The 14,762-nt window shown below is 40.8% G+C and overlaps 1 protein-coding gene across 9 annotated transcripts in view; it reads left to right on the top strand.

Moving 5' to 3' along the window:
- MYO18A (myosin XVIIIA) overlaps nucleotides 1–14,762 on the top strand; it is a 380,371-nt gene that overhangs the window by 84,231 nt on the left and 281,378 nt on the right. For all 9 annotated transcript variants that reach the window (XR_015057662.1, XM_085879337.1, XM_085879342.1 and 6 more), the window contains 5 exons: nucleotides 1,059–1,165; nucleotides 1,596–1,661; nucleotides 1,822–1,950; nucleotides 12,988–13,131; nucleotides 13,519–13,608. Coding sequence is in view for 8 of the 9 variants with exons in the window: in XM_085879337.1 (XP_085735463.1) it covers nucleotides 1,059–1,165; nucleotides 1,596–1,661; nucleotides 1,822–1,950; nucleotides 12,988–13,131; nucleotides 13,519–13,608 (536 nt within the window). In the remaining variant the exon portion in view is untranslated. The remainder of the gene's footprint in view (nucleotides 1–1,058; nucleotides 1,166–1,595; nucleotides 1,662–1,821; nucleotides 1,951–12,987; nucleotides 13,132–13,518; nucleotides 13,609–14,762) is intronic.

Genomic DNA, 14,762 nt, shown 5'->3' with positions numbered 1-14,762 from the left:
ATGCACACCGCTGGAACTACCTGGAGCCAATACGCAATGTATCCCTCTCGTCAATTGGCTGTGTGACGTCATGAACTTTCTCTCACCAGAGATCACGTCACCATCCTCCATAATTCCTCACGCAGTGTCACTTCCGATCACATCTCATAAATAAATAAATAAATAAATAAATAACCCAGTTTTGATTCCAACTTGCCATGTATGCATTTGTCATGATGGGTTTCCAAATTTATAAATCCTGATTACTTTTAATCCCTTCCTAAAACACACAGATGTACACATACACACACACACACACACACACACACACACACACACACACACACACACACACACACACACACACACACACACACACACACACACACACACCAACCTCCTGTCCATTTATTTTGTTATTATTTTAGAAACATATAAATACTTGTATAGAGAATCTTGTATGTCTTTTTATTCGATAATATTCCATTTTGAGCATTGCTAATTTCCATTAACTGTTCTGTTTGGAAATGTCGTTGTTGAATTTTATTGAATACTGGACATGATTATCCACGTCTGATGTATTTGAATCCTCATGCGTAATTGATGGAAGAATAAATACTAATATATTTAGTATGTGATGGATGATTTATCAGCTTCGATGTTCGCCTCTAAATTATTGGCACGTCGCTCGCACAGGCTACGAATTGATACAGGCTTTGTTGCTCGAGCTATATACCTTGGTGATAAAGTCCATTTTGAAAAAAAAATTGGCAATAACTTTGACTAAAGGTGAAGTTGATACATTAATTAGATTGATGATGATGCTCAGCTTCATGGACTGCAGTTACAGTAGCTATGTCAAAGAAAATAATAACTCGTGTAGCTTGTTGGAGATCCCTGTGGCCTATCATAGTGCTATGACAAATAACTCGCATAACAGATTTCTGGCAAAACAGTTGCTTTTGTTGCATTCAAATTCGGTGTAAAGAAAATATTTGTCTTCACTGACGAACGGCATTTCTTTTAATGCTTAGTAGTGGTTGTTAGAACTGCAACAACAATACACGGTCTCCCCACAGGCTACCCAGAACAGATCCTCTTCTCTGAGTTTTGTCGCCGGTATGACGTTTTGTTACCTGGTGGAAAGCAGCAGGTGGCTGGGCAAACAGCAAGCGATTACAAAAAGGTTGTACAAGATCTTGTGTTGTTGCTGGTTGTAAATTCTGAGTAAGCATTTAAAATGAGATGCTGTATATTTCTAAGAAGCATTCCTTTCGTTAACTCAATCATTTTTACTTGCCAGTTCAACTTTCTCCCCTCTTCCCAGTCTTTTTTCTGTTCGTTCATTCCCTTGATGTTTGGCCCACTGTCAGTTCTACCTTTGTCTTATAAAGTAAAGGGGGGGGGGGAAATGTCATTCTCGAAGGAGACAGGCAAAGGGGTAATTCTAGGATGGTGTAGTGTTTAGGAAAATCATCTGGCCTTCTTCAGATAATTATTTTGATTTGCAGATTCAACTTGTTTATGCTTGGATTAAAAGAAAATGTTTTTTCTCGAGTGTTCTGGATTGTGTTCTCCTCATTGTGTTTGTTCATTCTTGTATTTTTACTTCACAGGCTGTGCAAGAAATGTTAGAGCACCTTGATCTAGAGAAAAGCAGCTATCATTTGGGCACGAGCCAGGTGTCTTACCTTCATCACTTTGTCACGTCTGCACTTCTTCATCTCAAGAAATGCCTTTTCTTCCTCAAGTCCTGAATCGTCCATATTGTTCTCTATCTCTTCACCCTGTACATTGTTATTTCTCATTTCCTTTTCACCAATCACATTTGCTCTTCCACAGGTATTTCTGCGTGCAGGGCTGGTGTCTCGGTTGGATGCACAGCGTGAAGCAAGCACAGACCGTGGGATCACACGACTCCAGGCCGCGTGTCGAGGCTACCTTGCCCGGCAGAGGTTCAAAAAGAGGAAGGTCACTGCAAATTTTCTCGATCTCTTGCTTGTTTTTAGGATTAGCCTGAATAAATTGGCAGAAAACATCCTGCATGGTAATGTGGATAACATGGAGTGTAGTTGTTTTATAGTAAAGAACAAAACACACTAAAACAAGAAAAAGAGTAATCAGAGATTACAGACCCTTTCCAGGACTTTTGCGTGGCATTTGTGTACTGGTGTGTTGCGTAATAATTGGAACTGCCACTTTATAACTGCTGGCAGTGATGATTGGGTATAAAGATGCCTCCCTTGAGTGGACACCTGACCCTGACCAATGATGTTTATTATTATTCAATTGAATTTAGAATGGGATTAAAATTAATTCAATTCCAATAAAATGGAAGACCAAATAGGTACAGTCCTGCATTGGAGTCATCAGAAGGAACCCAAACAAGCAAAAATAGCACCGCAAAGCAGGCGTAACCCATCAGCCCCTTGACACAAACCAATTTCAAGATGGTGGCCATATTGAAAATCGCAGCACATCCATTTTCGAAAGGAACCTTCCTCTACTCAACTCCAACACACCCAGCAAAAATGGATTTAATCGGACAAGGCGTTCTCCTCGAAATTGACGGAAACCAATTTCAAGATGGCTGCCGTGGCGGCCACAGTGAAAATCGCAGCATGCCCATTTTGGAAAGGAACCTTCCTCTACTCAACCCCATTATACCTCGCCAGAATAAAATCAATGTGTGAAGCCGTTCTCAAGTTATTGTCCGGAAACCAAATTCAAGATGGCTGCTCTAGCCGCCATATTGGATATCGGATTGCACTGAATATCAAAAGGAACCTTCCTCTAAACACCCCCATTATATCACACAAAAATGAAATCAATAAGTCAAGCCGTTCTCAAGTTATTGTCCGGAAACCAAATTCAAGATGGCTGCCCTAGCCGCCATATTGGATATCGGATTGTGCTGTATATCGAAAGGAACCTTCCTCTAACCAGCCCCATTATACCCCCATGAAAATAAAATCAAACTGTCAAGCCGTTCTCAAGTTATTGTCCGGAAAGCAAATTCAAGATGGCTACCCTAGCCACCATATTGGATATCGCATCACACTGATTATCGAAAGGAACCTTCCTCTACCCATCCCCAACACACACTGCAAAAATGGATTTAATCGGACAAGGCGTTCTCCTCGAAATCGACGGAAACCAATTTCAAGATGGCTGCCATGGAGGCCACATTGAAAATCGCAGCACGCCCATTTTCGAAAGGAACCTTCCTCTATTCAACCCCAACACACCCTGCAAAAATGGATTTAATCGCACAAGGCGTTCTCCTCGAAATCGACGGAAACCAAAAGTTGACAGACGGACGCCCGGACAACGCCTATGACGACAATACCCCTTTTTCAGCCCAATTTGGGCTGAGGGGTAAAAAGCAAAGATGAAGCCATCAGTTGCAACGTGCACAGGATTTGCATTTCAGCTGCTACTCCTTTACCCCAAACCCATACAGGCACAGCCAAATGAGCCTTATTCAAAAATAAATATATTTATATGTATGTGTATATATATATATATATATATATATATATATATATATATATATATATATATATATATATATATATATATATATATATATATATATATATATATATATATATATATATACATACAGTAGACGAGGCGTAAGTCGTCACCATCGGGACCGAGAAAAAAGTGACGACTGAGACATGTGACGGCTTACACATATGCGAACATTCATGATGACTGTGGGATGAAGGATGAAGTCGCGCGTGGCCTGGACACGTACTTGTGAGAGGCCACAACAATCTCTAAGCCGGCTATTGTACCAAAAGGGAAACACAGTCCTTGGGGCATAGGTGGGGGTTCATTGGTTAGTTGGAAAGTTATCAAGCAAAGATGGAATTCATGAATCGCTTTATCAAAAGTAAAGATAATGAACAACTGTAAGACAACTCATATACCATCGGTGATGGTATATGACCATCGACAAATGTGGAATGAATGGCTGTTAGAATTCATTCATTGGAATGAATGTAGAATGAGTTTTCATATGGAATGAAAATTCATATTCCATCGACAAATTACATGACACACAGTCATCGTGATGACTACCACTCAATACCTATGTGAAAGTGAGTGTGGTGATGTTCAAAACAAGCCAATATAAAACCATGATCGGACTTCAACACTAAGCTCGATCGATCCTTTACTCCTTCACCAGAGACTGCATTGCGCAGCTTGCCTCCCTCTTCAGATGCATGTGGGATGGCTCGCTGACTGAGCTGAACGCAGCGCAGTTATAAATAGCCCGCGCATCACGATTCCATGAAATCGGGCTTCTCACGAGGTAGAAGTTCCGTGTGACGAGTTAGGCGTGGTAATTTACTTGAGTTTCCATTACGTGGGAACGGACAACATCCGACGACTTAGACGAAGTGACGACTTAGAGATGACGACTTACAGACTTTATTCAAAGGGATTTAACATTAGATAAATTCGGGACTTTTTGACGCTGCCGACTTCGGGGAAGTGACGAGTTACACGCTCCCGACTTGCGCATATATATATATATATATATATATATATATATATGTATATATATATATATATGTATATATATATATATATGTATATATATATGTATATGTATATATATGTATATGTATATATATGTATATATATATATATATATATATATATATGTATATATATATATGTATGTATATATGTGTATATATATATATATATGTATGTATATATCTATATATATATATATATATATGTATATATGTATATATTTATATATATATATATATATATTTCTGGCTGCAGACCATGCGTCTGATCAAGTTGAAATTTAAAACTTTTATTTCCCATCACTGATAGATCATAATTGTGAAGTTTCACGTCGATTGATTAAGCGGTTCCAGAGAAAACATTATTTAATATTTTTATTCAATCCAATATGGCTGTCAAACCATGTGATCTTTCTATTATTCTGTAAACTTGGACACCCATGGCTTGGGGGACATTTGTGTGAAGTTTCCCCTCAATCTGTCCAGCCGTTCTGGAGAAGATTTTTTATTGGTTTTAGGGTAAATTCAATGTGGCTGCCAAATCATGTGACCTCTGACATCATATGTGGAAACTTTTGTTCCTCATAGATAGGCGGTTATACGTGTAAAGTTTTGCCTCAATTTTTTCAGCCACTTCAGCGATTTTTGAAGGTTTTTATTATTATTATTTATAACAATATGGCTGCTGAATCACGTGACTGATGACATCATCAATGTTTTTTTTTCTGTGGACCATTTTATCCTAAAATCACCCTCAAAAATTTTCATACTGATCAGATGTAGCATTCTACATATGCAATTATGATGCCATAACGAAGACACCTATGATGTCATAAATAATCACTTATTCCCCATGAGGAGTACTCTTTGTCTGCCGAGTTTCGCTTTTTTTCCTTGGTGCGGTTTCAGAGATAGAGGTCCAAAGTTTTTCCCTTTTTTCAACATAGCTGCCACAACATGTGACCTAGTTAACACACAACGCACAGCAAGGGGTGTGGGGGGGGGGCATGAGACAAGAGGGGCGGGCGATTGAAGAGGACAAAACTGTGGGTAACAGAGACATTCGGAGATGTGTGGAACGGAGAGGGATGGGGCGTGGTACATGTGATATACAAGATGGACATTACAGGGACTCTGAGGAAGGAAAGCAGGGAATTTGAAGGAGGAGGGATTGGGGTGGATTAACGGGGGTAAAAAAAGATCAAGATTTTGGATGGGGGACGATAAGAGGTCGTAGTGAACAGTTGTTTTGAAGGCCTGGGGGGAAGAATGGGATTGAACAGAGTGAGGGAGTTTATTCCAAAGGCGGGAAAAAAGAGGAATGAAAGAGTGAAGGTAAGCAGTGATTCGTGATTTGGTAGTTTTACAAGAAGGGGGTTGTTTGCGGACCTTGAGTGTCCTGCAGATATATGGTGAAGACATATCGCGGACAGAGTAGGGGGAGAGGGGGAGACCGGAGAGGAGATGGTAGAAGATAGAAAGACCACCAACCTGCCTGCGGTGAGAGAGTGAGAGGCCCAAAGACTCAGCCTCATCGTGAGAGATGCCAATGAACCTAAATGCCTTGGTTTCCACAGCGTGAAGCCGAGAAAGGTGGGAGGCAGGAGCACCAGCCCAAAGGGGAGAGCAGTACTCCATCAGGCTGCGGGCGAAAGCTTTGTACCTGGTCAGGAGCTCAGGAGTGCCGAGGAAGGACTTTGCACGATGGAGGATGCCCAGTCGGCGACTGGCTTTGGAGGCCAACATGGAAATGTGGCTTTCCCAGGAAAGCATTGACAATGTATACAAAAAAAAGTTGCAAAATGTTTTTCGAGTTTTTTTTTTAATCCTGAAAAATAGACCCGAGGGAACACACAGTCACGTGAAAAGATTGGCCTTTAAAGCCCTTTTTAAATCATCCTTATGAAGGGGTACAGACAAATACACAAATACACAGTTTTATATAGAGAGATTGTCGATGGGGAAACGTTTTTTAAATTTACACTCTATCCCTAAATGTTGAAGGTCAAAGTCACATGGCCGTCCGAATAGAATATGGGCATCATTGGATCGCGGGTAGTGGAGAAGGCTTTTCCAAGGCAATCGCTTCATGTGATCGCAGATATCTCGTTTAAATTGTCAGTCAAAAATGGAAAAAACGAAAAAAGGGAAACTCGGAGGGAGAAATCGCTCTCACCTGGACAGGAAGGGGTGGGCTTGAGAAGGGTAAATGAGTCTAGAAAAGATCGTGAGTAAGCATGTTCTTCATGTTTCCCATCTGTGGGGGGAATATTTTTCTGCAGAAATGTACTTTTTGGGTCACCAAAATAGGTGACCCTTATTGTCAGTAATTCTGTCTGTTTGTTTGGATGTTTGTTTGTTTGTCATCACCATAATTGGTAGTAAACGTTAGCGGATTTTGACCAAACTCAGGTGGGAGGTACATCTTATGACAGAGTGCTTTGGAAATTGTGATGGTTGCTAGGGATGCTTTGGTTCCCCAGCAACAACCGAAAAACCTTCAAAATCGGTACCGTTCACGCGAAATCAATTCCGAAAGCCATTATCCCACGTAGGGTTATTAAATTTGGCATGAATGATCTACAGGTGATGCTCTATGAAATCTATTCCGGTTTTTGTGATATATGGAATACTTTACCCGCAGCGCCCCCTACAATTAGGGAATGCGTGAAAATTGGCGAAAATTGAAGGCCCCCTAGCGACCAGGTGAGTGCATTGATACGAATGAAACTTTGCAGGTTCATGGTACTCAATGAGTACTACAACTTTTCCTCAGGACATATTGACCGATTTCGCTTAGGTCAGGGGTCAAAGATCAATTAGTGCAAAAATCGATAATATGCGAGAGCTGGAGGTGCCTTCGCGCCAAATGCTACTCCTGGGGTTATGGTCGGATGGTCATGAAAATTCACACTTATCGTCTGGCATACATTGTGCACAAACGATCGAGCCGGATTTTCGATTTAGATCTTTGTTCACTCACAGAACCCCCTCAAACTTTGGGGATTTCCAATTTCAAACCGCATTTTCGGTACTTTTCATTTAAATGGATACCGAGAAGTTATCAGTAGATGGAACTGGATGACATTTGATATGCATAATCTTAAGGTGATTCCCTATCCGCTATATGACATCCATTTTGCTCTATGTCTTATAGTTTCCATGCTTGGTGACCCACCGCCGCCTACCGGCTTGTTTTTTTTTCTTCCTGTTTCCTTTTGCATGAGAAAAAAATTTGACTTAAATATGTGGATGCCTTCAAGGTAGAATGGGATGACATCACATCTGTGTACCATGTAATATTTTCATGTTGGTCCGTTGTTTGATTATTTTGCGTCATGAAAGCATCTTGCAAACATCATTTGTCCAAGTAATACGCTCCTTCACAAACTGGTACTCTTTGATTTAAAAAAAAAACAAAAACAAGCATTCATAGACTGGTACTTATGAAATCGTCAACTTGACCTCTGACCTTGTCTAATAAAAGCTGTCTCTAGAGAAGGTAGCGACACAAACCAGAAGTTTCTACGATGATTCTGTACCAAACCATCAAAAATCGAATGTTTGACCTCACTGTGACCTTGACCTTTGACCGATTTTGACCAAAATCTAATCAGCGCTAGCCATCACCCTCCTGAATCACGTGGTGTAGTTTGACATTGGTAGCTTCTTCCGTTCTCGAGTTACCGCGGATTAACGTAACGTAAAGGTCACACTTGACGGCCCCCCCAACTCGAAAGACGCTGGGGCGAGCGCGATGACGTCAGCGCGCACACGCAAAACCTTTACGTGACTCAACGACGCGTCTGCTCGAGCGCGCTGCGCCACGTGACGAGCCGTGACGCGGCGGGTGAAATATTTTTATACAATCTTAAAACGTCTCCCTGACACTGGAATTCTTACAGAAATCTGCAGAGTGTGTCCCAAAACCCCCAAAGATGCAAACATTGATCACGCAGACCCTAACAATAAACGGTCCCTCAAGGAGACAGTTTTGGGTTCTCGCGTGCCTGCACGGACCCGCGGCATCACCGGCAACCACATCCACCCTACGCACTCGATGTATTTCTCTCGATAAAAGTGAATTTCAGGTCGAATTCGCTCTATTTCAGTGTCGATCAACCTTATGCAGTGCAAAAGGTGGAAACATAATTGAATTTGAAGTTAAAATCAGCGCGGGAAACCGTGTTGAGGTCTCCGGCGCACCACGAGGCGGACAAAAACCATTCGGCACCATTTCACCACGCCGCCCCTCGCGGAGACACGCACCCGACCAAAGTCTCATAAAACATCCGATTTTTACCAGAATTTCGACAACTGAGTGTTAAGCGTCCTAAGTGATCGCAAAAACCGAAGACAAAATTAAAATCAAAGCTAAAACGAACTCGTAACGTCGACCGAAGCAAAAATACTCCATTTCTCCACAGGAATTTACGGAATTATTTAATATTATTTTTATCAAAGTCATAAAACCGTAATATTCGGCCATCCACAAACAAACTTTACACCATCCGACGGCTTAGCGAGTCAGGCATGCGACGATAAGCTTTATTGGGATGAAAAATGACTTTTAAACACCATCTTTATCGAAAACACGGTCAGCGTGCACACGCAAAACCTTTACGTGACTCAACGACACGTCTGCTCGAGCGTGCTGCACCACGTGACTAGCCGTGACGCGGCGCATGAAATATTTTTATCAACCTTAAAACGTCTCCAAAACATCTGATTTTTACCAGAATTTCGACAGCCGAGTGTTAAGCATCCCAAGCGATCGCAAAAACCGAAGACAAAATTAAAATCGAAGTTAAAACGAACTCATAACGTCGACCGGAGCAAAAATACTCCATTTCTCCACAGGAATTTACGGAATTATGTTTGAGCTCACTGTGACCTTGACCTTTGACCGATTTTGACCAAAATCTAATCGGCGCTAGCCATCACCCTCCTGAATCACGTGGTGTAATTTGACATTGGTAGCTTCTTCCGTTCTCGAGTTCTCGTGCCTACAAACAAACACACACACAGAGGACGGAAGTCATCAATATAAAGATTTCGTAAGTAAAAATTTGACGACCTTGCCAAGGTCTCTCGCCCATGCTAGCAGTTACCAGAAAATATGATGGACAATGATGAAGCGGATAGTAAAGGTACACGAGGAAGTTTACTTCATGGAATGTTGAGCTTAATAATATTTTGTCCCCTTCCGGTTTCACCGGAGGGGACTATAGGTTTGCTCTCCATCCGTCCGTCCGTCTGTTCTACCTGTGGTTTGTCGGACTTTTTTTCCCCAATACCCTCTAACACAGTCAACTGAAATTGGTGCATTGCTTTATAATGATCAATTACAGAACAACCTCGAGTTTCAGGGAGTTATGCCCTTTTTGGAATTTAAAAACATCACGTATGATATGCGTTCATCTTAATCCCCTGACCACCCCACTGCTTTACACCCAATGGCTGGGCAGCTGGCCAAATTCAACCCCAATTAAAATAATGTGCCACCATTCTATGAAACAGCACAGGTAAGCAGGCTTCAGGCCTTAGTCCTGGGTGTTGGCCCATGGCCCAGTGCAATTGGAATGATCCTAGGTATATAACCACATGGATTATATATGCACATAAGCCATACGCATGTTTTTGCTTCATGTAGGTACATAGTTATTACCCAAGCAGAAGGAGAGGGTATTGCATTTGGGTCCGTTTGTTTGCCTGTCTGCCTGTCTGTCTGTCTGTCTGTCTGTCTGTCTGTCTGTCTTTTTGTTTGTTTGTCCTCACATAACTTTTGTGTTTTTCTCCGCAACCGCTTGTCGGATTGAGACGAATTTTTCACCATTGGTGCAACTACTCATGTGGAATGTTTTAATGATAATTATGATATCACAGGTCACGTGGTGTGACAGCCATTTTGGAAAAACAGAAAAACTTTGGACCTCTGTATCTCTGAAACTGCACCAAGGAAAACATTGAAACTTTGCACATGGAAAGTACTCCTGGGGATTGAGTTTGATTTTTTTTAATAATGACATCACATGTGTCTTCGTTATGACGTCATAATTGCATATGTGGAATGCTACATCCGATCAATATGAAAACTTTTGAGAGTCATCTCGGGATAAAATGCTCTGCAAAAACTTTTGATTACGTCATCGGTCATAATTTGCCAGCCATATTGTTTAAAAAAAAAAATATATATATATATATATATATATATGTATATATCTATGTATATATGTATACAGTAGACTAGGCGTAAGTCGTCACCATCGGGACCGAGAAAAAAGTGATGACTTAGACATGTGACGACTTGCGCTTATGCGAGCATTCATGATGACTGTGGGGTGAAGGATGAAGTCGCGCGTGGCCTGGACACGTACGTGTGAGAGGGCGCAACAATCTCTAAGCGGCTATTGTACCAAAAGGGAAACACAATCCTCGGGGCATAGGTGGGGGTTCATTGGTGAGTTTGAAAGTGATTAAGCAAAGATGGAATTCATGAATCACTTTATCAAAAGTAAAGATAATGAACAACTGTAAGACAACTCGTATACCATCAGTGATGGATGTTATATGACCATCGACAAATGTGGAATGAATGGCTGTTAGAATTCATTCATTGGAATGAATGTAGAATGAGTTTTCATATGGAATGAAAACTCATTTACCATCGACAAATGTGGAATGAATGGCTGTTAGAATTCATTCATTAGAATGAATGTAGAATGAGTTTTCATGTAGAATGAAAACTCATATACCATCGACAAATTACATGACACACAGTCATCGTGATGACTACCACTCAATACCGATGTGAAAGTGAGTGCGGTGATGTACAAAACAAGCCAATATAAAACCATGATGGGACTTCAACACTAAGCTCGATCGATCCTTTACTCCTTCACCAGAGACTGCATTGCACAGCCTGTCTACCTCTTCAGATGCATGTGGGATGGCTCGCTGACTGAGCTGAACGCAGTGCAGTTATAAATGGCCCGCACATCACGATTCCATGAAATCGGGCTTCTCACGAGGCAGCAGTTCCGTGTGACGAGTTAAGCGTGGTAATTTACTTGAGTTTCCATTGCGCAGGAACGGACAACATCTGACGACTTAGACGAAGTGACGACTTAGAGATGACGACTTACAGACTTTATTCAAAGTCTGTAAGTCGATTTAACATTAGATAAATTCGGGACTTTTTGACGCTGCCGACTTAGACGAAGTGACGACTTAGAGATGACGACTTACAGACTTTATTCAAAGTCTGTAAGTCGATTTAACATTAGATAAATTCGGGACTTTTTGACGCTGCCGACTTAGGCGAAGTGACGAGTTATACGCTGCCAACTTACGCCTAGTCTACTGAGTATGTATATATATATATATATATATATATACATATATATATATAATATACATCCTTAAAAAATTCTGAAATGGCTGAACAAATCGAGGCAAAACTTTACACATATGATCGCCTATCGATGTGGAACAAAAGGTTCACACACATGACGTCATGGATCACATGGTTTGGCAGCCATATCGGATTTACCCTAAATCAGATATAAATGTTCTCCAAAATGGCTGGAGAGATCAAGGGGAAGCCACACATGTATCCCAAGGCATGTGTGCACAAGGTTGTTCAGGAATATTTGATGTTACATGGTTTGGCAGCCATATTGGATTTAAGAAAAATCTTCATGCTTTTAATTTCAACTTGATTGGACACATGGTCTGGCAGACAGAACAATTTAATTTTTGATCTGTTTTTTTTTATTTTAAATTTTTAAATGAGATTCACTTGGCTGTACCTGGATGGATTTGAGGGTAGAGGAGTAGCAGCTGAAATGTGAATCCTATCCAGGTTCCTCCTGATGACTTCTTCTTTTCTTTTTGCTTGTTTGGGTTCCTTCTGATTACTCCAATGCAGGGCTGTACCGATTTGGTCTTCCATTTGATTTGAATTTATTTTCATCCCATTCTAAATTAAATTGAATAATACTATAAAATGTCATGGGTCAGGGTCAGGTGACCGATCAAAGCAGGGTTGCATCACACCGGGACATCTTGGTACCAGGTTATCACTGCCAGCAGTTATAAAGTGGCAGTTTTAGTTATGTCTCTTATTAATTATGTAACTCACCAGTGCAAAAACGGCACACAAAATACACCACACAAAACTAGTCCTGGTGATGGTCTGCAATCTCTGATTGCTCTTTTTCTTGTTTTTATTTTTTTCAGCACCGAACGTGCCAATATAGGGATAAGAACATTCTTTGGGACCTGTAAGGGACATGTATTGCAAGGCAATTCTCACTCTTGTTATATGTAACCTCTTTATTTTTGACTTCGGTCACCTAATGCTGTTCTCATCCTCATCGGATGTTGCACAGCCAGTTTAGTAGTACTCTTTTGCATCAGTGTAATCGTTGCTCACCATCTTATCAATCCATAGGTTCAAGAGCTGGCAATTCGCTGCATTCAGAGGAACATCATGAAGAACCACCTGGTGAAAGACTGGCCCTGGTGGAAGGTGCTTACGAGTGTGCGACCCCTCATTCAGCTGCAGCTCGGAGAGGAGCAGCTCAAGGCTAAGGATGTGCGTTCACAGTGCAGCTACTTATAGTGGCATTGTTCTCGATTTTTTTTTTCTTTTAACAATTATTTTGTTTTATCCACCAGTCCAGATACAGTATAAATAAAATCCAAGCTTGTGTAATGATAACGAAACGCGTACTGTTGCTCATTTTAATTGCAGTGAAATTATCTCAAACGGTCTTGCTGTTGTTGGTGATTCTTCGTTTTGCAACTACTGTTGTGGATCTGATTAGTCGAATGGTTTTGATATTTTTTTGTACAGACTTAAGCTGGTGTAGCCACCCGAGCAGAGTGCCGATACCTTGTGGGGCTAGTCAGGCCGAGTGAAGTCTTACTGCTGTGTGGTGGCTTTGTGATCATTCCATGCCCTAATCTGTGCCCCAAATAGGATGAAATCCAGCAGCTGAGGTTAAAGTTGGAGAAGATGGACAAGGAAAGGTGTGAACTCCGTCAGAATATCGATCGCATAGAAGGAAAGGTAAATGTCATTCAGGCAAATCTTATTTATTATTATTATTTTTGGGGGGAAGGAAATCTGTTCAGAATTTTTTTGTTTCGAAAAAGGACTTTTTTCATCCAGACATTTACCTTAATTTTTTTTCAAAACATTGCTTTCTTGCTCTTTGTTCATCGACAGCCGTGTGCTGCACATGAAGGAGGAGGAGGATCAACTTGTCAGTACCTTTAGCTCCATTGACATGCATGCAATCATTGCCCTGCTTATCAAATGCATCCTTATTTCTGAACAATGCTTTTTGATCTGCCAAACCAATAGATCCTCAGGTTTTTTCTCTCTTTTATAATGTCGGGCAGTGCTGATGTGCTCATATCTGAGCCTGCCTAACATCTACAGGTTTTATCCCCATGGAATCTCCTCAAAATTATAACCACCCATTAGTTTGTGATTGCAGCAGGTAGCGCACATTTTGGAGCAAATGTCAAAGCACCCTTTATTACAGCTCATGCGCTGTATACTATTGCACTGAGTTTGAAATGTCCCCGGTGTCCCCCCCCCCCCCATGTGCCTCAAGTGAGTCATTGACGGCCGTCCGGTAGATGGCAGTGCGTAATCTAGACGGAAATGGCGACAATTGACGGAAATACCCGAGTATTTCAATGGAAATTTGTGAAACGAATGTGTTATATATGTGAAAACCATTGAATTTATTGCTTGATGGAAAAAAAACAAAAAACGCTCCCCTCTCATGTACGAACGAATGAAAGACTTCATTTCCACCCACCATGGTATTTCGCGCCGAACGCCAAACGCTGAAAGCTAAGTTCTTCTTATGCCATCATTCTCTTTAATATCAGCCATAAACAAGTGTTTCGTCATGCATTAGTAGTTGAAATTTACTTACAATTATGGCAGATATTGGTGGCAAAGTGATAAGTGGTTCTTTCAACCAGGGACAATTTGAATTATTTTCATAACTTTGTACTGTACATTCAAAATATGCAAAAATTAAATGTGCTTAAATTCAAAAAGTGTTCGTCTATATTTTATATAATAACAATATAACTAATATTATGTAATTGGTATTACCACTATGTTTCAATGTTTTGCTCAACAAATATTTTAGCTTTGCTTTCATCTTTTCATCAGCAAAGCTTACATTTTACTCATCATTT

This window comes from Eptatretus burgeri, chromosome 4 (genome assembly GCF_056783735.1).
Source record: "Eptatretus burgeri isolate ZD-2024b chromosome 4, Ebu_testis_v1, whole genome shotgun sequence".
NCBI classification, from domain to species: Eukaryota; Metazoa; Chordata; class Myxini; order Myxiniformes; family Myxinidae; genus Eptatretus; species Eptatretus burgeri.
This window is presented reverse-complemented; position numbering and strand designations above follow the sequence as displayed.